At 51.2% G+C, this 25,550-nt stretch overlaps 1 protein-coding gene across 2 annotated transcripts in view; it reads left to right on the forward strand.

The window, feature by feature from the left end:
• LOC143829805 (immunoglobulin superfamily DCC subclass member 3-like) overlaps window positions 1-24,950 on the forward strand; it is a 45,161-nt gene extending 20,211 nt beyond the window's left edge. The window contains exons 4-14 of one of the 2 annotated variants that reach the window (XM_077321232.1): window positions 1,786-1,916; window positions 3,862-3,999; window positions 7,871-8,029; window positions 12,820-12,985; window positions 14,023-14,273; window positions 14,379-14,549; window positions 16,324-16,512; window positions 17,326-17,430; window positions 17,895-18,024; window positions 19,083-19,230; window positions 19,907-24,950. In XM_077321232.1, coding sequence (XP_077177347.1) covers window positions 1,786-1,916; window positions 3,862-3,999; window positions 7,871-8,029; window positions 12,820-12,985; window positions 14,023-14,273; window positions 14,379-14,549; window positions 16,324-16,512; window positions 17,326-17,430; window positions 17,895-18,024; window positions 19,083-19,230; window positions 19,907-19,999 — 1,681 coding nt within the window. In that variant the 3' untranslated portion in view covers window positions 20,000-24,950. The remainder of the gene's footprint in view (window positions 1-1,785; window positions 1,917-3,861; window positions 4,000-7,870; window positions 8,030-12,819; window positions 12,986-14,022; window positions 14,274-14,378; window positions 14,550-16,323; window positions 16,513-17,325; window positions 17,431-17,894; window positions 18,025-19,082; window positions 19,231-19,906) is intronic. The other variant, XM_077321240.1, reaches the window with a different exon arrangement.
• The last annotated feature ends 600 nt before the right edge of the window (window positions 24,951-25,550 follow it).

Consider the following 25,550-nt stretch of genomic DNA (forward strand, 5'->3'; position numbering starts at 1 on the left):
ATACACACTTTTCTTGGATGCTTTAGGATGCTTAGGGCTAATCCTGCGTTGAGCAGGGGGTTGGACTAGATGGCCTGTATGGCCCCTTCCAACTCTATGATTCTATGATTCTATGAACTGCCCTGAGCCTTTGGGGAGGGCGTTATATAAATATAATAAATAAATAATAAATAAATAAAAGGACCAGGCAGGAAGTGATGTGGATGACCTCTGCCTGAGATGCCTGGAGAGCTCCTTGTTCCTCCTCTGTGAAATGGCATCGAATAGCATTCATAGAATCATAGAGTTGGAAGGGGCCATACAGGCCATCTAGCCCAACCCCCTGCTCAACGCAGGATCAGCCCTAAGCATCCTAAAGCATTGAGTGGACAGCCCCATAGATATGGACACTCCACAAAATTCCCTTTGCAGCATCTTTCCTGTGGGAGGAAGAGATCACGTCTGTGCACATGAATCCACGAAGCTGACTCATTCTGAGGCAGACCCCTGCGACATCAAAGTCAGTATTTCCTACCCAAACCGGCAGCTGCTCTTCAGACTCTCAAGTGGAGGTCTTTCACGTCACCAACTATCTGAGGCTGGGAACTGAACTCGGGACCTTCTGCATGTCAAGCAGATGCTTTGCCACTGAGCCACAGCCATGAACATACATAGCTGCCTTATAGTGACTCAGACCCCTGGGCCATCAAAATCAGTATTGTCTGCTCAGAATGGCAGCTGCTCTCCAGGCATTTCAGGCCGAGGTCTTTCCCATCACCTGCTGCTTGGTCCTTTTAACTGGAGATGCCGAGGATTGAACCTGGGACCTTCTTGTGCTAAGCGGAGGCTCTGCCGCTGAGTCACAGGCCCTACTGAGGCTAGCTGCAGCTCTCCGGGGTCTCAGATGGAGATCTCTCTCATCACCTCCTGCCACATCCTTTAACTGGAGATGCTGGGGATTGAACCTGGGACCTTCTGCATGCCGCTGAGCCATGGCCCCTCTGCTAAAAGACGAGATGGGAAAGAGATCTTCCAGGCAGGATGCACTGACCCTCCACCTTACCCGGAAAAGGCCCATTCAACCACTGAACAATCAGGAACAAGCAGAACGGAATGGACCCTGTATTGCAAGCTCAGCTTGTTTGTAATGAATATGTGGAATTCATTGCACAGGAAGTGGTGGTAGCTACAAGCACAGATAGCTTCAAGAGAGGACTAGACAAACATACAGAGAATATATATATCACCATGAGGTATAGATGGACCACTCTGTGCAGGGCGGTGGTGCTCTGTATCCTTGGTGCTTGGGGTCACAGTGGGAGGACTTCTGGCCCCACTAGTAGACCTCCTGATGGCTCCTGGGTTTTGGCCACTGTGTGACATAGAGTGTTGGAATGGATGGGCCATTGGCCTGATCCAACATTGCTTCTGTGATGTTCTTGGTACTTGGAGGGCCACAGTGGGAGAGCTTCTGAAGTCCTAGTCCCACAGGTGGACCTCCTGATGGCCCCTGGGGTTTGGCCACTGTATGACACAGTGTGTTGGACTGGATGGGCCATTGGCCTGATCCAACATGGCTTCTGTGATGTTCTTGGTACTTGGAGGACTACAGTGGGAGGGTCGTCTGGAGTTCTGGCCCTGCTGGTGGACCTCCTTGTGACCCCTGGGTTTTGGCCCCTGTGTGACACAGAATGTTGGACTGGGTGGGCCATTGGCCTGATCCAGCATGGTATCACTTTTTATACTAATATCCCCATGTTCTCCTGTTCCCAGTGGTTGCCACTTCATGCCCTCTTTTCCCACCAGGTTCACCTTACTCCCTACCGGCATCCTACAGATCACGGGGGTGAGATGGTCTGACGTGGGCACCTACCGCTGTGTGGCCAGCAATATCGCCAACACCCGCTACAGCCAAGAAGCGACCCTCAGCCTCAGCGGTGAGCATCTCTCCCTCTCCCCAAATCATGGGAGCGCACCAGGCCAGAATTGAGGCGAGAGTCTGGGGAAGATTTTAGGGGAATGTTGTGTCTAGTGAGCTAGAAGCAGGGGAAATGGAGGAGAACCATAGAATCATAGAATCACAGAATCATAGAATCATAGAATCATAGAGTTGGAAGGGGCCCTACAGGCCATCTAGTCCAACCCCCTGCTCAACGCAGGATCATAGAATCATAGAATCATAGAGTGGGAAGGGGCCATACAGGCCATCTAGTCCAACCACCTGCTCAACGCAGGATCATAGAATCATAGAATCATAGAGTTGGAAGGGGCCAAACAGGCCATCTAGCCCAACCCCCTGCTCAACGCAGGATCATAGAATCATAGAGCTGGAAGGGGCCACACAGGCCATCTAGTCCAACCCCCTGCTCAACGCAGGATCATAGAATCATAGAATCATAGAATTGGAAGGGGCCATACAGGCCATCTAGTCCAACCCCCTGCTCAACGCAGGATCAGCCCAAAGCATCCTAAAGACGCAGGATCAGCCCAAAGCATCCTAAATGGATGGAATCATCTCTTTTTATTCACCATCAGCCTCGGCTTTTGCCGTGAGCTCAAGTTTTTTTTTTTTTTAAAGGCAGAATACAAATAACATAAAAGCAACATAAAAGTATGTTATTTGTATTCTGCCTCTTTTTGCAAGGTTGATGGTGCGAAATCAGATAAAATATATATTTTATTACCCAGTTGAATTTCCAAAAATTCGCCGTGCATTTGGCCAGCAAAATTTGCCAGGGGAATCTGTCATACAGAGCAGCAACACTGAATATACATAAGACAAAGCAAATTAATAGGATTTAAGATTTCAGTTTTAATTGAATTTTAGTGTTCTATTTACTGTTATTTTATACCTTGTACTATTTTATCTTGTACACTGCCCTGGGACGTTTTTTGGATAGGGGTGGTCTAGAAATCTCAATATAAATAAAATAATGTTTTATTTATTATTATCTCCGTTTCTTTTTACAAGGAGTTTCTCTCCCTCTTGTGATCTCAAGGACAGAATAAGTTCTGGCAATTTTGCATGTGACTGATATTTTAGGACCTGGATTTTAACTTTTGGGTCTGGGTCTGGGTCTGCCAACCTTGCCCCTCCATCGCCCACCAGTGGCCAAGGGGGACCCCAGACTCCCCACTGGCCGATCACAGAAGTTCACTGAGCAATCTTGGGCCCATCACAAAATCCCAGCCTGGCCTACCAAACAGGGTTGTTTTTATGAGGAAAAAGGATTCCAACCCTCAAGAGCAGCCATTTGCTCCAAAGGAGCTGATCTTGGATGTCTGGAGGTCATTTATGGTTGAGGCCAAGGCTAACATCTAGGCCCCCCCGGGACCTGGGATTGGGATTGAGGATTGGTACCATCAGTATCCCTTCCCCACCTGCTAGTAGGAGGAGGGGGGAGTTGATTAGTTAGCCGATCTTGCCAGGTTAGCTTGCTAACTAATAAGGAACTGTAGCTGTTGTTAATGGATTTTAATGGATTTCATTGGGGTTTATAATGTTGTAACCCGCCACGAGCCGCAAGGGAGTGGCGGGTAATAAATCGAATAATAATAATAATAATAATAATAATAATAATAATAATAATGATAATGATGATGATGATGATGATGATGATAATGATAATGATAATAATGATGATGATGATGATAATAATGATGATGATAATAATAATAATAATGATAATAATAATAATGATAATAATGATGATGATGATGATAATGATAATAATGATAATAATGATAATAATGATAATAATAATGATAATAATAATAATGATAATAACAATAATAATAATTTGGAACAGGGGGCAAACACCAGGGGCAGCCCCATCGTTCTCCCCCCTGCCTAATTTTTCTCTCCTCTCCCCGGCTTCTTAGTCTCCGCTCCGAAGCTCTACAAGGAGCCGGTGATCCTGTCAGGCCCACAGAACCTGACCATCAACGTCCACCAGACGGCCATCTTGGAATGCATCGCCACCGGCAACCCGAGGCCTATCGTGTCCTGGAGCCGCCTGGGTGAGCGGAAGGCGGAGAGATCTTGGGGGGGGGGGATTTCGTTGGGGCCCGTGACCGGCAAAAGGCCCCCCTCCAACTGAGAACACCACTAGCAGACCACACGAGAGAGAGATGGTGCAGATGCACAGTGATGTGTTGAGCGTTTTACTGTTTCTGTATTGAGATGTTTGAAAGGTTTTAATGTTTAGGTAAAGGTAAAGGTATCCCCTGTGCAAGCACCGAGTCATGTCTGACCCTTGGGGTGACGCCCTCTAGCGTTTTCATGGCAGACTCAATACAGGGTGGTTTGCCAGTGCCTTCCCCAGTCATTACCCTTTACCCCCCAGCAAGCTGGGTACTCATTTTACCGACCTCAGAAGGATGGAAGGCTGAGTCAACCTTGAGCCGGCTGCTGGGATTGAACTCCCAGCCTCATGGGCAGAGCTTTCAGAATGCATGTTGGCTGCCTTACCACCCTGCGCCACAAGAGGCTCTTAAAGTTTAGTAAAGTTTTAATGTGTAATCAATTAACTGCTGCTGCTCTAATTGAGGTTCACCACCCTGGGCCGTTCCAGAAGGGCGGTATATAAATCAAATAAATATCTCATGATGGAGGAGTGGTATGAAATATTGAAGAACAGGACAAGTACACAGGGACAGTCATGGACAGCCAGGCCCATTCCACACAAGGATCAATGTGGCAAATTGTTTACAGAAAGAAAAAACGGAATTTAAAATAGTGGAATTCGGCGTAACGCATACCTGCCTTTGTAGTGGAATCCAGTTGCGTTTCAATCGTTTCCCACAGGTTTCTGGTCTTGCCAAAAATCACTAGAAAGGAAGCGAATTTTCCCGTGCTTTGTCCCGCCCCTGGCCGTCAATCAAACGAGCAGCCAATGGGCGGTTGTTACCATGCTCCGGAAAAGCCCCTTTGCCTTTAAGAACAGGTTTTTTAAAAAAAGAAAAACACAAGTTGCAACGAATATGCCTTGATTCCTTGCTTCCTCCTAAGGTAGAGACCCATCTAGCGGGCAGCTGGTGTGTGAGCTGCCGTTTCATCATTGCCATGCTCCTCTGAGTGGGAAAAGAATCCCCCCCCCCCCGTGCACGGGTGCTATTTTCGGCCGAAAATAAAGGGAACTTGCAAACACAGCTGTGTTGTGCTTGGTGACTTGAGGGGAGCTTTAAAGCAGCTCTGTGGAGGGACTGCAGCCAGAGAAGTCTCGCTGGGTGAATGAAGGCTCGCTGGTTCATTGCTCTCCACTCGCTCCGAGAAAAAAAATGGCGATCGCTTCGCCGGAAGTTCAGAGGAGAGAGCAAGGGGGAGGGATTTTGCTGAAACCGCAACAATGGTAATGCACAGAACTTTTTCAAAACTGTTGCAGATTGTTTGCAAGAGTGTAGCGCTTTCCAGAGGTGAATTCACTTTTTGGGATTTCCCTGGAAGCGCTACAACGAAGTGCTTTTCGCGGGTCTGTTTCAGGAGTGTGGCAGATTGTGTGCGACGTCATGCATAACTGCAAATTAGTAGCATTTACAATTTGCCACACTCCTGCTACATTTAACTTGTGTGGAATGGGCCCCAAAGTTATCAACAAGATAGTTTTAGAGAGGAGCAAACCAACTATGTCATTAGAAGGAAAGATATTATGGCTAAAGCTCACTTACTTTGGACACGTCATGCGATCAAGTTCGTTAGAAAAATCATTAATGCTCGGCATTGTCAGCGGCAAATGGAAACGTGGTCGCCAAAGGATCTGCTGGCTCAACACCATCAAAGCTGACCCAGGGATAGAATCATAGAATCATAGAGTTGGAAGGGGCCATACAGGCCATCTAGTCCAACCCCCTGCTCAACACAGGATCATAGAATCATAGAGTTGGAAGGGGCCATACAGGCCATCTAGTCCAACCCCCTGCTCAACGCAGGATCATAGAATCATAGAGTTGGAAGGGGCCATACAGGCCATCTAGTCCAACCCACTGCTCAACGCAGGATCATAGAATCATAGAATCATAGAGTTGGAAGGGGCCATACAGGCCATCTAGTCCAACCCCCTGCTCAACACAGGATCATAGAATCATAGAGTTGGAAGGGGCCATACAGGCCATCTAGTCCAACCCCCTGCTCAACGCAGGATCATAGAATCATAGAGTTGGAAGGGGCCAGACAGGCCATCTAGTCCAACCCCCTGCTCAACGCAGGATCATAGAATCATAGAGTTGGAAGGGGCCATACAGGCCATCTAGTCCAACCCCCTGCTCAACGCAGGATCATAGAATCATAGAGTTGGAAGGGGCCATACAGGCCATCTAGTCCAACCCCCTGCTCAACGCAGGATCATAGAATCATAGAGTTGGAAGGGGCCATACAGGCCATCTAGTCCAACCCCCTGCTCAACGCAGGATCATAGAATCATAGAGTTGGAAGGGGCCAGACAGGCCATCTAGTCCAACCCCCTGCTCAACGCAGGATCATAGAATCATAGAGTTGGAAGGGGCCATACAGGCCATCTAGTCCAACCCCCTGCTCAACGCAGGATCATAGAATCATAGAGTTGGAAGGGGCCAGACAGGCCATCTAGTCCAACCCCCTGCTCAACGCAGGATCATAGAATCATAGAGTTGGAAGGGGCCAGACAGGCCATCTAGTCCAACCCCCTGCTCAACGCAGGATCATAGAATCATAGAGTTGGAAGGGGCCATACAGGCCATCTAGTCCAACCCCCTGCTCAACGCAGGATCATAGAATCATAGAGTTGGAAGGGGCCATACAGGCCATCTAGTCCAACCCCCTGCTCAACGCAGGATCATAGAATCATAGAGTTGGAAGGGGCCATACAGGCCATCTAGTCCAACCCCCTGCTCAACGCAGGATCATAGAATCATAGAGTTGGAAGGGGCCAGACAGGCCATCTAGTCCAACCCCCTGCTCAACGCAGGATCATAGAATCATAGAGTTGGAAGGGGCCAGACAGGCCATCTAGTCCAACCCCCTGCTCAACGCAGGATCATAGAATCATAGAGTTGGAAGGGGCCATACAGGCCATCTAGTCCAACCCCCTGCTCAACGCAGGATCATAGAATCATAGAGTTGGAAGGGGCCATACAGGCCATCTAGTCCAACCCCCTGCTCAACGCAGGATCAGCCCTAAGCATCCTAAAGCATCCAAGAAAAGTGTGTCTCCAGCCTTTGCTTGAAGACTTCCAGTGGGTGGGAGCTCACCACCTCCTTAGGCAGCCTATTCCACTGCTGAACTACTCTGACTGTGAAAATCTTTTTCCTGATATGGTTCATGGATGACTATGAACCAACTAAAAGAAGCAGTCAGAGACAGGGGCGCATGGCGAAGACTTTCCTATAGAATCACCAAGGGTCGGACACGACTGAATGGATAACATCATCATCTCTTTTGGGGGAAATGGCAGAACTCATTAACTGGGTGGACCTGACCTGGATGGCTAAGGGTAGTTCAGTCTTGTCAGATCTCAGAATCTAAGCAGGGTCGGTCCTGATTGGTACTTGGATGGGAGACCACTGAAGAAGTCCAGAGGCAAGCAACGGCAAGCCAGCTTGATCTAGTGGTTAAGAGTGGTGACTACTAATCCGGCGAACTGGGTTTGACTCCCTACTCCTCCACATGCAACCAGCTGGGCTTGTCACAGTTCTGACAGAGCTGCTTTCCCAGAGCAGTAACATCAGGGATCTCTCAGCCCCACCTACCTCACAGGGTGTCTGTTGTGGGGAGAGGAAGGGAAGGCAAAAGTAAGCCAAATTGAGTCTCCTTCTGGTAGAGAAAAGCGGCATAGAAGAACCAATGCTTCTGCTGCTGTTTCTGCTTCTTCTTCTTCTTCCTGGCCACCACTATTAACTGGCCTTCTTCTTCCACAGACGGGCGTTCTATCGGTGTCGAAGGCATCCAGGTCTTGGGAACCGGCAACCTCATGATCTCAGATGTGTCCGTGAAGCATGCCGGGGTCTACGTCTGTGCAGCCAATCGGCCAGGCACCCGTGTGCGCCGTACGGCCCAGGGCATCCTCATGGTGCAGGGTGAGTGTGGGTCAGGGTCAGTGTATTGGTGGCTGAGAAATTAAGGAGCTGGGATACCTAATTCATGTGTTTATATACTGCCCTCCTGAATGAATGAATGAATGAGTGAGTGAGTGAGTGAGTGAGTGAATGAATGAGTGAGTGATTGAGTGAGTGAGTGAGTGAGTGAATGAATGAATGAATGAATGAATGAATGAATGAATGAATGAATGAATGAATGAATGATCAAGGCCGCAAATGTAGTTCTCGGTACTCTGAGTTGGCCTCACAACAACCCTGTGAGGACGGGCAACACACCTGTGAAGTAGCTTAGGCTGAGAGAGATTGACAGTCCCAAGGTTAGCCTGTGAGCTTCACAGCAGAGAGGGGATTCGAATCCAGGACTTCCTGGTGCTAGTCTAGCTCTGGAACCATACTGAAATACCAGACTTTCTTACTCTTCTCTGGCTAGGAGCCTGGTATGACCAGGAAAGAAATTCGGTCCTGTGTAGAAGTTGCCTTTATTTTAAAAAACAACATTTTAATTCAGAGCTTAAATTTACGAACGCATTTCAAATAATCGTATCGATTGGTCAGCGTCAAAACAGACCTTAGCCACTCAGTGCCTGGTAACGCTGATGGCCAACCTTCTCTAGGGACGGCAAACGTGGGGACCCCCCAGAATTCCTGCTCACCTCCAGACTACAGAGATCAGTTCCCTTGGAGAAGATGGATGCTTTGAAGGGAGGACTCCTGGGCATAGTGCCTGCCCTCCCCAAGCTCCATCCCCAAATCTCCAGCCTGGAGCTGGCAACCCCTACCCTCCTCACTCCATCCCAGCAGCCTGGAGACTTACATATGTGGCAACCCCCTCTTGGCTGGCGCATCCCCTCCTGCACGTGAGAGAGGAAAGGAAAACCGATTTTTTAGAGGATACACACAGTAACCCTGGGATGTTTAGCCTGAAAACTAGGTCGGGATGCCACTATTCTTTAGAACAATCATTCTTTCCCCTCAAATGCAAATTTGTGCCGAGTTAAGCCACTGGCTATGATTTCTTCCATCATCTAACAGGCACCATAATTCAACCCACGGGTGGAAGGATGCATGACAAATGCCTCGTCCTGTGATGCTTGAGTGGCCTTCTGTATCTAGCCGTTGGTGTCCCCCCATTTGGGCGCAGTTATCACAAGGGATCTCTCCACCCCTGCAGGGGGTACCCAGCCGTGGCCTTTGAGTCCACTCCCGGACTCCTTGACCTCCCGCACAAAGACCCTCGCTGTTGTCCATCAAGGCTCACATCTTTCTTTCCCGGCCGACAGAAATTTTTAATGCGCCTCGTCGGGCCTCCCGTTCCAAGGTGCTCCTTCCCCGATATCGGTTTCATTTTAGCGTGTGTCTCCCCCCCCCCCACCGCCCCACCCCGCCCGCTTTCTCATTTCAAGGACTGATGAGAGACAGGATCGAACCTGCCCCCAGAGCGGCCATCGATTCTGGGCCGCGGCTCAGATAAAGAGATGTGGGGTCGATTTTGTGACCCGTGCGCTGGGGACAAAGGGCCGCCGGGTGATTGATGGCGCAAAACCCCTCTCTTCCCCGTCATGGGAAACGGTGTCAAATGGACCCCTCGTGGCTTTGCATTTGAAATCAAGAGGACTGAAGGAAAAGGGGGTGAGGGTCCGTGCTCGCCCCCAGAGCCCTGCTCCTCGATCCGTTATCCGCCGGAGTCTGCAATGAGGGTCTATTGAGCTGGAAACAGATTCAGTGGAAAGGGAATGGGGCTCCTTCAGGCAACGATCCGCCAAGGCACACACAACCCCAGCTAAACACACACACCCACACACACTTGACTTTGTGAGTGGTGCTGGTGCTGGTGGTGCTGGGGGGGCGACAGGAAGCCTGGCCTCATCATTATCCACTTCCCCGTCAGTCACAGCAAAGGTGACAGCCCGGTCAGTACCTCCAAACCCCCTTCCGAACAACGTCCAGGAGGAGAATGCAGGGAGACAATTTGCAGAGGCTACCAGCGTTCAGAGGTTGTGTTCCCGTAACTTCTGGGCACCCGGTTGGGAATGACCAAGGAGGTGGTATCCGAGCGGAAGATTAGGTCCGGGGGGCAAGGGAGATGGAGTAGGGTATCCCGGATGGTTAGGATGGTTAGGATGGTTAGGACTGCATTCACACAGGCCAAGTAACGTACTTTTGGCTTACTTTTCAACTGGATTCAACGGGGAAATCCACTGGCTGACGTACAGAAAATGGATAGATTCAAGGGTGTTGGTCTGAAGGAGCACAACAAAGTCACAGTCCGGTAGCACCTTTAAGACCAACAAAGATTTATTCAAGGCGTGAGCTTCCGAGTGCAGGCACTCTTCCGGGATAACAATTATGCCTGAAGGCACCCAAGATTCAGCATCCCCCCAGTTCAGCTTGCTTTAAACCATGCGCTCCCCCACAATCGAATGCTCCTACAGCGCCAGGGGAACTAAAGGGCCTGTTTTTCGGGGGTCGCGATTGGGGGAAATTCCTCGCAGGGTGCATCTTTCTGTCCAGCCGGAGGAGAGGCCGTGCAGGAGACCCTCGCGCTTACACAACGCACACACCTGATTACCATGCCGGGAACCCCAGGCCATCTGGATGACAAAGCCATTTTCAAGTGTGGGGCTGTCTCCCCCCCTCCCCCCGCCTCTGCCCCCGTGGGGGAGGGGACTCGCCTTTGTTCGGGGGCAATACGGGGGAGGGGAGCTGCTCATTTCCCAGTCCTTTGGCGAGCTAATGAGATGCACCCGTCTTTTAGAAGCTTACGGCTTCCATTCTGGAGAGTGTCAGGCCTTTCAATGTGACATCTGGGTTACACGGTCGCTCCCACGCTGCGGCCAAAGAGGGGGGGGGTTGCGGCGCAGCTGGGGGAGCAGGCAGGATCCCGGTGAGCGGGCCAGGACCAGGTTCCAGCTACGGTTTCTTCCCCTTTCCCGAATTTAAGGCAGAGTCAAGCTGTCGGTGTCAGCTAAAGGCATTTGAAAGAGTCTCTCGGACAATTATAGATCATTTGGTCATGGCGAGTGAGAAAAAGCAGGTCCCTGGCTTGTGAGCTTTTGCACCAGTCACCGATTTCGTAATTCTGGAGGTCACCCTGAATTATTAGGGCCACTCCTTCAAAGAGGTAGCCGTGTTGGTTTGAAGCAACAGGACAAAGTGGGAGTCCGGGGGCACCTTTCAGACCAGCAAAGTATTATTCAAGATATGAGCTTTCGTGTGTGGGCACACTTCCTCGGATCCGATGAAATGGGAATTAGCAGCCCATACATATAGGGAGAGCAGCCTTTCTCAGTGTTTTTACCATTGAGAAACGGCTGAAATGTTCTTTGTGCTTCGAGAAACCCCAGAAGTGGTGGGATCATGTGGAATATGACTGGGAAGCAGAGCTGGGTACGTGCTCACCTGGGGCCCAGCTCCTTCCCACCCCCTCCAGGCCCATCACTGGTCATTTTGAAAAGGGGAGGCAGGTCAGAAGAAGTTCCTGATAGTCAGAGAGGTTTCTCAGTGGAACAGGCTTCCTCGGGAGGTGGTGGGTTCTCCATCTTTGGGGATTTTTAAACAGAGGCTGGAGAGCCATCTGACGGAGAGGCTGATTCTGTGAAGGCTCAAGGGGTGGCAGGTGACAGTGGATGAGCGATAGGGTTGTGAGTGTCCTGCATAGTGCAAGGGGTTGGACTAGATGACCCAGGAGGTCCCTTCCAACTCTATTATTTTTGATTCTATGATTCTGTCAGCATGAGCATAAGTGGTCATATCACCTGATAAATGTTTAACAATATACAGATACATAATTAATTAACTCCTACCCATTTAGGATGCTCTTCCAGGGCCTTCACGAAACCCTGGTTGAGAAAGCCTGAGGTAGACGCTGAGCAGTAAACTACTGTGCTGCATAATGAAGATGTTTAACAGAGTCAAGGACCAGACAGGAATAACAAGTTTTGCTTATAAGGTTATCGTTTGTTGGGGTCGACCATGTTAAAGGTTGACTGCTCGGTCAGAACAGTTTTATCAGTGCTGTGGCGAGCCCAAGGTCACCCAGCTGGCTGCATGTGGGGGAGCGGGGAATCAAACCTGGCTCCCTAGATTAGAAGTCTGCTCTCCTAATCACTATGAGACAGCTTGCTGTGAGTGGCAGGAAACAAATCCAATAAATAATAACAATAACAAGTATACACCAAGCTGGCACTCAGGGGATTGTGTCAGTTCTTGGCTCTTGTGGCCCTTTCTTGGCTGCCAAGGGATATGCCAATTGCCACTTTGGGATCAGAAGGTGAATTTCCTCCAGGCCAGACTGACCAGGGATTCTGGTTTGGGGGGGGCATCATCTAGGCATGGAATTGGGGTCACTGTGGGTGGGAAGGTAGTTGTGAATTTCCTGCATTCTGCAGGGGGTTGGACTAGATGACCTTGGAGGTCCCTTCCAACTCTATAATTCTATGATTCTAATTTTTGCTCTCTCTCGAAAAATTCCAGTTCTTCAAATCAGCATGCTTATAGTGTCCTGTTTGCTGAATACAAATAAAATAGAGATTAAACCCTCCAGACATTAATGTCCCAGGTAGAAAGCTGGTGGGTATGTAAGGGAGAAGAAGGAGCAGGCATACAGAGAGTGAAACAAAACTCCAAAGGAACTCATGATTCTCCTAATAACCTCAAAACCTCCATTTGGGTGCCGAAGGGTGGAAATGACTGGGCAATTAATCAACACTTGGCAAAATATTCCCATCTGAGATGCTACAACTGTGGTCTGCTCTCCCCTTTGCCCACAGCTCCGCCAGAGTTCGTGCAGTGGCCCCAATCCGTCTCCAAACCCCCTGGAAGTAGCGCCATCTTCACCTGCGTGGCACAAGGTGTGCCGGAGCCCCACCTCATCTGGCTGAAGAACGGCAAAGTCTTGGCACCTGGCGAGAATATCAAACTCACCCACAACAACAGGTGAGCCTCAGATGATGAATCCCCGCCCCAACGCCCTTTTAAATCGGTCTATCCGGGAGCCATTAAGTTTTCCCTCCAATCTGGGCAACCTGTATCTGCCTATTCATGCAAATATTCGTGCAAAGACCATTTCCGCATTCAGAGGCTTTGGATTTCCTTCGGATTTTGTGAGTCGACTGTAGCCTTTCCACATTTGGGCTTTCCTCCCCTTATTTCCCAGGCTGAAATTTGCAACATGCTTTCCGCACTGAGTCTGAGAGAGGCAGCATCCCATCATGCTTTGCAAAATGGTGCCTGATTGAACCTTTGTTTTCATTGTGTCCCTTAATCCCACCATTCTGCGACCTTGATTGCCTTCCTCCCTTCCCTCCAAAGTGTCCTGAATGTAATTTTTAAAAAACCCTGGGTTATAACGTTATAACACTATAACGCTGCTGTGTAAGACTTCAAGTGCTTCTTTTTAACACTTAGAAAGAGCGTTGTAACGCGATTACCCTTTTTTTTAAAGGCAGATTTTTCGGAATGGAGGGAGAAAGGGGAAGGGAGGGAGGGGGAGGAGAGAGGACGGCAATGAGGAAAGGGGTGTCCCCAAATTATTCAAAATGGCGGACGTGGGGAAAAACCTGATTGCAAGAATTTCCGCATTGGGCAGCCCCAAATCAGATTCTGTTAGACTCCGCTTGAAAAGATTAAATCCAGCTTTCTGGGGATTCCGTTGCTGTGGGGCCAGTGAGGGGACAATTCAGGACTGCGCCTGAAGAAGCAAATTTTAGTGCTGAAACGGATGAAAAAGTCGACCCTTTAAAAATGCAAATGACCCAGGAGGAGCAAATCAGAACAATATTGCTAGTGCGGAAACAGTCAGTGACCTCATGAATTAGTGGTGGGCAGGTTCGCAGGCCTCTGCAAACTCTTACAACAACAAAAAAAGAGAGAGAAATTGGGGAAGGATCCAACAGGGTTTTTCTTACATTCTTATGAACGTTATTCAAACTGGGGGCCTTCCACTGCCACGCTCTGATCTCCTCTCTCCACAGCACCCTGATGATCCAGCGGATCACGTCGGCGGACGAGGCCATCTACCAATGCATTGCTGAGAACAGCGCTGGCACCAACCAGGCCAGTGCCCGCCTGGCTGTGGCTCTCTCCAAGGAGCTCCCCAGCTCCCCGGAAGGGGTCCAGGCTACGGCCCTCTCCACCACCTCCATCCAGGTGTCCTGGATCGAGCCCCCCATGGAGGTCACCGAGGCCATCATCGGATACGTGCTCCATATCCGCAAGGCGGGCGGTGAGTCGGGACCCGAGGATCCTCTCTCTTCCGCAACCTGTCCCCCACGTGCCCCCTCCCCTCCGGTGCCTCCCTCCCCACCCTTATTATCGCTCAATCCCCCAGAGTCCGACAGCCGGGAGCTGCAGGAGGCCGTCAGCAAGACTACCTTCCAGCACGTCTTCACCAACCTGGAACCCTCCACGACGTATTCCATCTACCTGAAGGCTTACTCACCACTGGGCGCCAGTCAAGATTCCCAGCCCATCCTGGCCACCACCCTGGGCAGCAGTGAGCGTGCGCTTTTCTCTTATTTGCTACCCTCTGCCCCAGAGATTCCCAACCAGGGGTCCACGGATCTCTGGGGTTCTTCAGGAGCTCTAAGGGACATCTGCGGCCTTTCCCCTCCTGCCTGAATGGACTTAGCCACAAGCTAGAGAACTGTCCGCTTCCATTGCTCCCCCTCCCCTTCTGAGCATGAGTGAAGAAAAAATGTTGGCTTTTATACTCTGCTTTTCACATCCCGAAGGAGTCTCAAAGTGGTTTTACGGGGCCGTATAAAGTCAGGGTGTCCTGAACCAGTGTGCATAGCTTCAGTCTGTTGTTTGGGGTGTGGGTCTTATTTTTTTAATGCTCCCCCCCCCCTGTATTGGAAACAACCAGCAACTTTCCTGCAAGCAGAAAGCTAGCTCATCAGGGGTTAAGGTTTGTGCCTGCCTTCTTCCTGACATGCTAGCTTTCTGCATGCATCTGTTCTTCTTCTCTGTTACTGTTTTTCCCCAATGGCTGAACATTCCAAAACCACTAGCAGTCTGCAGCCACCCTATCATCACAGGACTGTACCACCTCATTCTGTTGCCTTTCTCCATCCAGCCCCACTTTAACACTATGGTCAAAGGAGAAGAGTTGGCTTTTATACCCCGCTTTTCTATACGAGAAAGAGTCTCTAAACGGCTTACAATCTCCTTCTCTTCCTCTCCCCACGACAGGCACCCCATGAGGTAGGTGGGGCAGAGAAAGCTCTAGGAGAACTGTTCTGTCAGAACAGCACTCTCAGGACTGTGAGTAGCCCAGCTGGCTGCATGTGGAGGAGGAGCTGGGAATCAAACCCGGCTCTCCACATTAGAAGCCGCTGCTCTTAACCACTGCAGCAAGAAGTGGGTCCTCTCCAAGGACTGACAAAACGACACTCTGGTCCTCATCTACAGTGCTGAGCAGAGGCCCCCACCCCACCCTGCCACCCTTTTTGAGCCTGCAGGCATATTCGGAATTCCAGCAGGGTATGGTGGCTGCAGCATCAAAATGGCTGCCACTGGCATATTCTTGAGCTGTGGTGGTACAAGTACAACATTATAGGCTAGATATCAGGGGGAAAAATTTCACAGTCAGAGTAGTTCAGCAATGGAACAGGCTGCCTAAGGAGGTGGTGAGCTCCCCCTCACTGGCAGTCTTCAAGCAAAGGTTGGATACACACGTTTCTTGGATGCTTTAGGATGCTTTGGGCTGATCCTGCGTTGAGCAGGGGGTTGGACTAGATGGCCTGTATGGCCCCTTCCAACTCTATGATTCTGTGATTCTATGATTTTATGGTAGCGGCTGCCAAAGCAACATTTTAAGAAACCTGTACAGCTAATCAGATCTCCAATCAAAAGCCCCACACACATGCTTAAAACACCTGGAGGGCACCAGAAAAGGTGTTGGTGGGTGCCATAGAGCCTACAGGCTCCTAATTGAGTACCCTTGGTGCAGAGAACAATGCTAGCCTCTGTGTCCTAGAATCATGGAAGGGGTCTCCTGGGTCATCTAGTCCATCCCCCTGCACTTTGTAGGACACTCACATCCCTATCGCTCATTCACTGTCACCTGCCACCCCCTTGAGCCTTCCCAGGATCAGCCTCTCTCTCAGATGGCTCTCCAGCCTGTGTTTAAAAATCTCCAATGACGAAGAACCCAACACCTCCCGAGAAAGCCTGTTCCACTGAGGAACCTCTCTCACTGTCAGGAACTTCTTCCAGATGTTTCTTCCTGTTCTGACTCTCCTCCCTTTCCCGTCTCCTTCTGTCCACTCCAGTCCCCGCAGCAGTGGGCTTTTTCACCAAGATCCTCAACACCAGCTCTGTCCACGTCTTCTGGGAGCTGCCCGCCAGGCCGGGGAGCATCGAGGGCTTCAAACTCTACCTCCGGAAACTGCCGAGCGCCCACTACGAAGGCCCCCAGATCTTGCCTGCCACCACCAACTCTTTCACGTACAGCGACCTGGGTGAGTGACCGACCCCACTGCTGCCTCTAGGCCTGAGGCTGAGAAAGGAGCTCTCTTCCTGCCCCTGCATCCCTGCAGCCATCCGGGAAAAGCAGCACTTGGTTGTTGCTGAGGCCAATTCTGCCTGCCCCAAGCAGAATGTATTAGGCCGATCCTGCATTGTGCAGGGGGTTGGACTAGATGGCCTTTAGGGCAGTGGTCCCCAACCTTTTTGAGGCTGGGGACCGGCAGGGCAACTGCCTGCCCGTGCATGCCGCGCATGCGCCATGTGTGCCTGAAATCGCGCATGCACGGCACTTCCGCGCATGCACACATGCAAAAAAGTGCCGCGCATGTGTGATTTTGGCCGCGCATGGCGCATGTGCACATGACATATGTGCGTATGCGCAGCCCTGATTCCCTCTCCCCACCTCCCGCAGTAAGAAGCTTCCCGGGCCGCAAGCTTGCGGCCTGGGAAGTTTTTTACTGCAGGGGGGCAGGTTGGGGACCACTGCTTTAGGGTACCTTCCAGCTCTAGAACTCTATAAGCCAGGGGTAGCCAGATGGTGGCTCTCCAGATGCCCATGGACTACAATTCCCATGAGCCCCTGCCAGAAATTCCACCCGCCCCAGATTTACCCTCCAAGCTCCAGGTGTTTCCGAACCTAACCCAGCTTGGCACAGAGATACTAGAAGAGCTGTCCAATCTGCCCCGTGTTATAGTCTCCCCTGGACTAGCTGTCTCCGGAAGCCCGGCAGTGTCCCGTCCCCCCCTAGCCTCTGCTCCCGGAAGCACCGACTTCACTCTGTGCCTTCCTGCTCCGACCCCAACAGAGCCATCGGCCATGTACGAGATCAAACTGCAAGCTTTCAACGGCAACGGCAACGGGAACGGCAGCGTGCGGTTCGTGTCGCTCCAGGAGAACGTCGAGAAGCTGGGTATGGACCGGGCGTGAGGGTGGCGTCTGCTGCCACAAGACGTGGCCCTGACCCCCGGTTTCGAAGCGGATGGGCCAAATTCACATAGGAGGAGGCGGAGAAAAGGGCTCTCAGTGGCTCAGGAGCGGTCTGTCTCCCAATTCCAGCTGCTGGGAGCAAGCCACAGGGAGGGCAGAGGCCTTCCTCCCCAGGCTGGTGGGCTTCCCAGAGACCTCTAGCTGTCCTCTGTTGGAAACAGGATGCTGGTCTTGTCAGCCCTTCTGCCCAATCTGGCAGGGTTCTCCTCGCTGGCCTTGCCCTGGCACTCTGTCCCCTTCCCCCCTTCTAATTTTTCAGCAACGCCCACTTCCCTGTCCCTGATTCCTCCTCGAGGGGAGGGCAGCCTCCTTGTTCCCCCTCGTCCCTTCCCCTTGCTTTCTGGCCTTCCAAACCCCGTGACTTCCCTTTGTTTCTTTGCCCTGCAGATGCCAACCCGGTGTGCCAGTGCGGGCAGGACGGGGACAGCTCCCTAGCTGGCATCGTGGTGGGTGTTCACATTGGCATGGCGTGCATTATATTTTGCGTCCTCTTCCTCATGTTCGGCTACCGCAAGAGGTGAGAGTCCGGAGGCCCCCGCAGGTTCGGCCTGACGTCTCTGGGATGCCAACCCCCTCCCCTCCGTTGCCCAGAAGACTTAGGATAGCTAGCTGCCTGTTCTGCCCAGGTGCCACAATGGAACAGAAAAATACCTCCTTGGCCTGTTTCATGAATTACCCAGCATGCTCCTCTGTTCCCAGAATTCCATGCAATAAATCCAGGGATTGGTAGAAATAGGCTTACTTCCGTGCTCCCTTTCTCCCACAGGGGGTTTCACACACGCTAAGAAATGCACTTTCAATCCCCTTCCCACCTCCACCTGCAGCCAGCTGGGTGACCTTGGGCCAGTCACAGTTCACTCAGAACTCTCTGAGACCCACCTACCTCACCGGGTTTCGGTTGTGGGGAGAGGCAGAGAAGGCGATGGCAAGCCGTTGCGAGACACATGAGACCTGCTGAGTGACCTTGGGCCAGTCCCAGTTCTCTCAGAGCTCTCTCAGCCCCACCTACCTCACAAGGTGCCTGCTGTGGGGGGAGGAAGGGAAAGCGATTGTGAGCCTTTTTGGGTCACCGTGGGTGGGCAGGTAGTTGTGAGTGCCCTGCATTGTGCAGGGGGTTGGACTAGAGGACCCTGGAGGACCCTTCCAGCTCTAGGATTCAGGTAGAAAAAAAAGCAGGGTACAAAAAAACAGGGCCCATTCTGCACACGCTAGATAATGTGCTTTCAATGCACTTTCGAAGTAGATTTTCCTGTTCTGCACAGAAAAATCCAGCTGCAAAAGCACACTCAAACTGCATTACCCAGTGTGTGCGGAATGGGACAAGCTCCTCTCCCAGCCCACCCTCCCAGCCTTGTGACCCATCCATGATAGCTTCACAGCCCACTGGTATGACCCACCCCACTGTTTGTGAACCTCCAGGGTACTGAACAACAGTCCAGGTGGGTCTCAGGGGAGCCTGCTTTTAAAAAGAGCAAGTCTAGTATCTAATGATCCACAGTATCCCTGGAAGGGATGCTGTCCTTTTGGCTGGGCCCTGCTGGGCTCCCCTGAACCCCAATTTCGCTTTCCCTGCAGCCTCTTCTGTAAGAAAGGGACCCAAGAGAGTTGGACCGTCCCCCAGGGAACGGACCCTGTTCAGACCACCGCCCGGGAGCCTAACCGAACTCAGCGAAAGCCCGAGGGCAGGGCGAAACCCTCCGAGATGGTGGAGCTGGTCACCCAGGTGAGGAGGCAGGAGGGACGGGGTCTGCACACCTAGGCCGAACCTGCCAGCAGGGAGCACCTTCGGGATCTTAATATGTTCTGCCATGAGCACTGGTTTGGGCTTGGAAACGTTGGGAAGACTTCAGGTGTTTACCTGTTCCTCACCTTCAAGGCCTTAACTTGGGAAAGAGGTATGTAGTCATACGGGCCCAGCTGAAAAACTGTAGGACCAATAGGGAAAAGGACCCCACAATAATATGAGAAAGGATTGCTTCTGTATAGCTGGCCTCGTGTCGTGGTTAAGAGCAGTGGCCTCTAATCCGGAGAGCTGGGCTGGATTCCCTGCTCCTCCTCCACATGCAATCAGCTGGGCGACCTTGGCCCAGTCCCAGTTCTCCCAGAGCTCTATTAGCCCCAACTACCTCACAGGGCATCTGTTGTGGGGAAGAGGAAGGAAAGGCTATTGGGAGCCACTTTGAGACACGGGAGGCCTGCAGAGTGACCTTGGGCCAGCCCCAGTTCTCTCAGAGCTCTCCCAGCCCCACCTCCCTCACAGGGTGCCTGTTGCGGGGAGAGGAAAGGGAAGGCGATGGTCAGCCACACTGAGACCCCTTCAGGTAGGAAAAAGCGGGGTACAAAAGCCCAACTCTTTTCTCTCGCTCTTGACTTGACGTGACTTTTCTTCTTCCCCACAGAACCCTCCACCCTCAGACGGACTCTCTGCCCACAACACGCCCTGCTTCGAAGTGACCATTGAACGCTGCCCTCCTTCCCAGCCCAGCGGTTAAGCCAATGCAGGTGGGGACAGGGTCGGGGAGGCCCGACGCGGAGCCCAGTTTGGGTCCTCAGCAGTCCGGCCTCCCCACACCCCGGCCCCCCACCACCAACCGTAAACCTCCAAAGAATCTACCTCACCTCCGCCGGACCTCCGGGGTCCGACCCTGCCACCCCCTCGCCCCAGTTCTCTTGGATGTCTATTTTTGATACAAATGCCAAAACTACCTCAACCGACAGCCACTCTGGCTGCCAAATACCCCCCCCCCCCGCCCCACCTCGGGGGGCAACGCCAGAGGGGAAAGGGGGCAGTTTCCCCGGCAACTGAGGCAGCCATCTTGAAAGGACGGGTCGACCAGCTCCCCTTTCTCCTTGGCTGCCTCAGACCAAAGGCGGGAGCTGACCCCCCAATTTCGCCGAAGCCAACCCCGCAGGAAGGATTGGGGCTTGGATGGGAGAGGGGAGGTTGAGACCCCAAAATAAATGAATAGCTCCCCCACGCGGGTGGGCGAGGACCGTCCCCTTTCTGACCCACCCACCCACCCACCCACGGTGCCTGGGCATCTGGCACCAGCATACCAAATATCGCCAAACCAAAAGTGGGAGCAGCAGCGTAACCCCCACCCCCTATAGCGACCCCCCCCCCTGGCTCCTTCTCCTCCTTGGCCGTGAAGGAGCAGGGAGGGCACAGCCCCCCCTCCCGAAACCTCACCCCCCTTTCACTTCTCTTGCTGCTTCCTACAGAGTGTCTTTTTTTGATATATATATTATATATATACGTATAACGTCTCTATCCAAATATTTTTAAGAGGATTCAAGGGATTGCTGTACCGCTTCCAAAGACGTAGAGCTTTAACCGTGTGGACAGAGCCTTAGATTTCGACTTTTCAATTTGTGGGGGGAAGGAACGACGCGGAAACCCACAAGGGGCGAGAGGGGTCCCTTGAGAGCAGGGCTGGCCAAACGGAGGCTCTCGGAATGTCCATGGACTACAATTCCCATGAGCCCCTGCCAGCACAAGCTGGCAGGGGCTCATGGGAATTGTAGTCCATGGACATTCCGAGAGCCTCCGTTTGGCCACGCCAGTGTTAGAGGGAACGGGGGCTCTTCAGTCCTAAGGGGAAAATATTTATTTTAGGGACTGAAATGGCCCATTCATGTTCTGACTTCGGAAGACTCCCTCTTAAGACAGCCCTCTCCCCTGAGAATCTCAAAATACATGATTGGAGATGGACCTTTTGCTCTGGTCCTGACCCCGATTTCTCCTGCCATCCCCTTGAGATCTGAAGAGCCCCCCCCCCTCTAACTTGGGGACTGCCATAGTGAGCTCTACGTGGCTCACAATGACGGGGACCACGCAAAGATTGAGGCCCCACCGGTCTTGTCGTTCCCCGACTCCCCCTTCTCTCCATCCTCTCTTATCTTTTTCTTCTTGGCCTATTTTTCTTTCCTGCACACCTGAGCTGGCAAGAGAGACACAGGTGGGGGGTGGGACACCCGTCCCCCGTCCCTCAGGCGGTCCCTCCTTCTGAAACAGCTCCATGACAGACAGGGCTCGATTCAAATCTCATCCTTCACGTTTGAACGGCGAGCTCCAAAGTGGTAACGACAGTGCATTGGGGCATGTGCAGAGTGCCCTTCCTTATTCCCCAGAATGCTAAGGACTGGGAAGGGGAAGGGTTTGCAAGACATTCCATTCCATATCGTCTTCAGCCCCCCGATATCTTTATCCAGGGAGATTTACCACTTTGGAGGGTCGTAGATCTGTGGGACAGCATCAGATTTATACACGAAAGATCCTTCCATTTCTGGCCTTCCTGCTAAAAGGCCTCTAGTCCCCAGGTGGGAAACACTACCTATAGAAATCCCCCATGGTAGATTCAGGGGGGGTGGCCATGTCGGTCTGAAGCAGCAGGAGAAAGTTAGAGTCCAGCAGCACCTTTAAGACCGATGACATTTCATTCAAGGCTTTCGTACACGCACCCACTTCTTCACATACGTCGAATAAAACGTCCTTAGCCTCAAAGGTGCCCCTGGTCTCAGATTTCCTTCAGAAGATTCCCCAGGTTCAGGCCCTGCTGTTATAGGATCTCTGGTGTCAACGTTAAGAGTGGCGGCTTCTAATCCAGCGAGCCGGGTTTGATTCCCCCGCTCCTCCACATGCAGCCAGCTGGGTGCCCTTGGGCTAGCCGCAGTCCTGTCAGAGCTGTTCTCTCAGAGGAGTTCTGTCAGAGCTCCCTCAGCCTCACCCACCTCACAGAGTGTCTGTTGTGGGGAGAGGAAAGGAGGGTGACTGTAAGCCGCTTTGAGACTCCTTCGGGTAGAGAAAAGTGGAATATAAGAACCAAGCTTCTTCTTCAGTAATCTCAGGGCTCTCTCAGCCTCACCTCCCTCACAGGGTGTCTGTTGTGGGCAGAGGAAAGGGAAGGCGATTTATAAGCCGCTTTGAGACTCCTTCGGGGAGAGAAAAGCAGCATATAAGAACCAACTCCTCTTCTTCTTCAGTAATCTCAGAGCTCTCTCAGCCTCACCTCCCTCACAGGGTGTCTGTTGTAGGGAGAGGAAGGGGAAGGCGACTGTAAGCCGCTTTGAGACTCCTTCGGGTAGAGAAAAGCAGCATATAAGAACCAACTCCTTCAAAGTGCAAGATGGGGAAATAGGCCCATTTGCCCCCTGGCTGAGTCCTCCAGGATTCCCTCCCCACCCTCTCTCTCCAGCTAGGTGCCTCTTCTCTTTCCTCTTTTTTGATTGTCAACCTCTTTCCCTCCTCCCCCCCCCAAAAAAAAATGAAAAGGAAAAAAAGAAAAGAAAAGCACAGCCCAGGGCACACAAGACCATGTGGGAGCTTGCGTCCCTCCCGGACCGAGAGGCGTTCGAGACTCCCTTTGTGTGATCTCTCTGTGCGCTGGTGGGGAAATTCTGTCTGACCAAAATGTACATCTGCTAAAAGAGAATACTGTTAGGTAGACGTTTCCCAAAAGCTTTGCTGTTCCCCCTTTTCCACCCTAGTCTCTTTCTAGGAACTGTAACCAAAATAACCCCAACCTTTCCCTTTCCTTACCAAAATATCCCAACTCCCACCCCTATCGTTTAAAATTTTTTTTTAGCACGTTAGGCAAAACGTTTTTTACTAGTTGTTGAGAGTTGATCTTCCCTACTTTGTTTAGAACGTGTCTCCCAAATTGCGGAGAGGCACACAGTGGTTCGCTGGGAAGGCCGGAGGCATGGAATAAGCAGCAAGGAGAGAGTTTTCATCCAGGGTGCAAAATCCACCGACAGCCACTTCCTGTCCCCTGGACAGAGCTGAACCAAAATCCTTTGTTCCTGGTGGTGGTTGGTTCCCTTCTTCAAATAACCCAAAGCCTAACCAAAGCGACGTTCCAAACCAAGAGTTGTAGCTAACATTCAAAGACACCCATCCGGAACCGCAAGGATGTCGAGGGAGTTTTCAAACTCACGTACTTAACTGAACAGCTTTAAAGGAGCTACGCTAGATGCAATGCCTGGAATGCCCCTTTGGCTCAGCCAGTGATTTTCCTGCGCGAGGCTTCCACAGAGGCCTGATACAATTAGGCAGGTCTCACATGATAGCCGGTAACCCTTTTCCTCAGCCAGCCCTACTTTCGATGACCCACTCATTTAGCGGCCATCACAAAGATCTTGCTAAAGTTCTCTTTCCAGCGTACAGGAGCCCTTCACCGGATTTTGTCATTCCTGCCAAAGATTCCCGCCTTTCAGGCGGACATCCAAACCGCCATTGCATGAAGCCATTGAAATACAAACTTCGAAACATGTACCTCTTCCTAGGCTGAAATTGCAGATCTCAAGGAGAGCCACCCCCAAAGAAAGCCCTTGTTCACAGAATGCCCAATTAACATTTGGGACCTCTTTTCCCCCTCAAGAACACCCTCATGTCAGACTCCTGCTGTCCCTGATTCCGGAGTCCTGGTGCCTTCCTCTATCTCAGCTCCTTTAAATGGCTCTTAAAGGGCCACTAGTGGAGGCAACAGTCCGGTCACGCATCTCTAACTTTGGAGCAGCAGGTTGCCAAGTTTGATACATGAACCAATGTAGCTGCCTTATACTGAATCACACCTCCAGTCCTTCTTTTCACAAACAATTATAGAGCCAGTTTGGTGTAGTGGTTAGGAGTGTGGACCTCTAATCTGGCGAGCCGGGTTTGATTCTGCGCTCCCCCACATGCAGCCAGCTGGGTGACCTTGGGCTCACTAGGGAACTGATAGAGCTGTAGTCGTCATCGTCATCATATTCTTCTTCATCATCTTCGTCGTCATCTTCGTCTTCATCTTCGTTGTCATCTTCTTCTTCTTCTTCTTCTTCTTCTTCAATGGATGATTAAATTTTGGAACATTTGAGTCCAGTGGATTAGCTAAACAAGTCCAGTAGCCCCTTCAAGAACCAACCAGGGTGTTTCAGAGCCAAACCTCTCTTTGTCAGAGGCCTTTGGCTCTCACAAGTTCATGCCCCAGAAACTCGGTCGGTCTCTCAGAGTTTCTCAAGTCTCGCCGTTTTACTGAAGGCCAGCCCTCTGAAACAGTCACGAGCTGACCGCTTGTTCAGATAGTTTTGAAAAGGACCCATTGCAACCCCATGGACAATGATCCTCCAGGCCTTCTGGGGACTTTCCTTTCTTGGGAGACATTTTAGTGACAACTCCCTCCCCTTTGTCCTTTTTCCCAACCTCAGGAGTGTCAAAACTTCTTACCAAACCTATTCACATTCAGAGTAGTTCAGCAGTGGAATAGGCTGCCTAAGGAGGTGGTGAGCTCCCCCTCACTGGCAGTCTTCAAGCAAAGGTTGGATACACACTTTTCTTGGATGCTTTAGGATGCTTAGGGCTGATCCTGCGTTGAGCAGAGGGTTGGACTAGATGGCCTGTATGGCCCCTTCCAACTCTATGATTCTATGATTCTATGGCCTGTATGGCTCCTTCCAACTCTATGATTCTATGATCCTGCATTGAGCAGGGGGTTAGACTAGATGGCCTGTATGGCCCCTTCCTACTCTATGATTCTATGATCCTGCGTTGAGCAGGGGGTTGGACTAGATGGCCTGTATGGCCCCTTCCAACTCTATGATTCTGTGATTCTATTCTTCCTTTTCTGGACTGTTTGGGATCTTTATTACTTCTCCTCCTTACATTTTATCTGAACTTTTACCTCAGCGGAGCAAGTCTCCTTTTGCCAACATGCTTTCCCCATTGAAACAGCCTGGGATTCTCATTTATTGCAGCTTTTTAAATTTTAGCCGAAATATTTACTCCAGGAGGGCACATCGCTTTTGGTGATCCTGTTTCCTCCCTTTTAAACTTCCTGGGATTCTTATAAACATGACTTGTTACGTTTTCGCTGAAATATTTCCCTCAGGAGGGCAAATCCCTTTTGCGGCAAAAGTTATAAACCCCCTTTTCAACTATCTGGGATTCTTATGACCTCAACTCCTTCTGTTTGACCACAGCTTTTCTCTCACGAGCGCTCTGGCCATAAACAAGCTTCTTTTCCCCACACATGGCAATCGGTGTTCTCGACTTTACCCATGCTTTTT

This window comes from Paroedura picta, chromosome 1 (assembly GCF_049243985.1).
Source record: "Paroedura picta isolate Pp20150507F chromosome 1, Ppicta_v3.0, whole genome shotgun sequence".
In the NCBI taxonomy this organism is placed as follows: Eukaryota; Metazoa; Chordata; class Lepidosauria; order Squamata; family Gekkonidae; genus Paroedura; species Paroedura picta.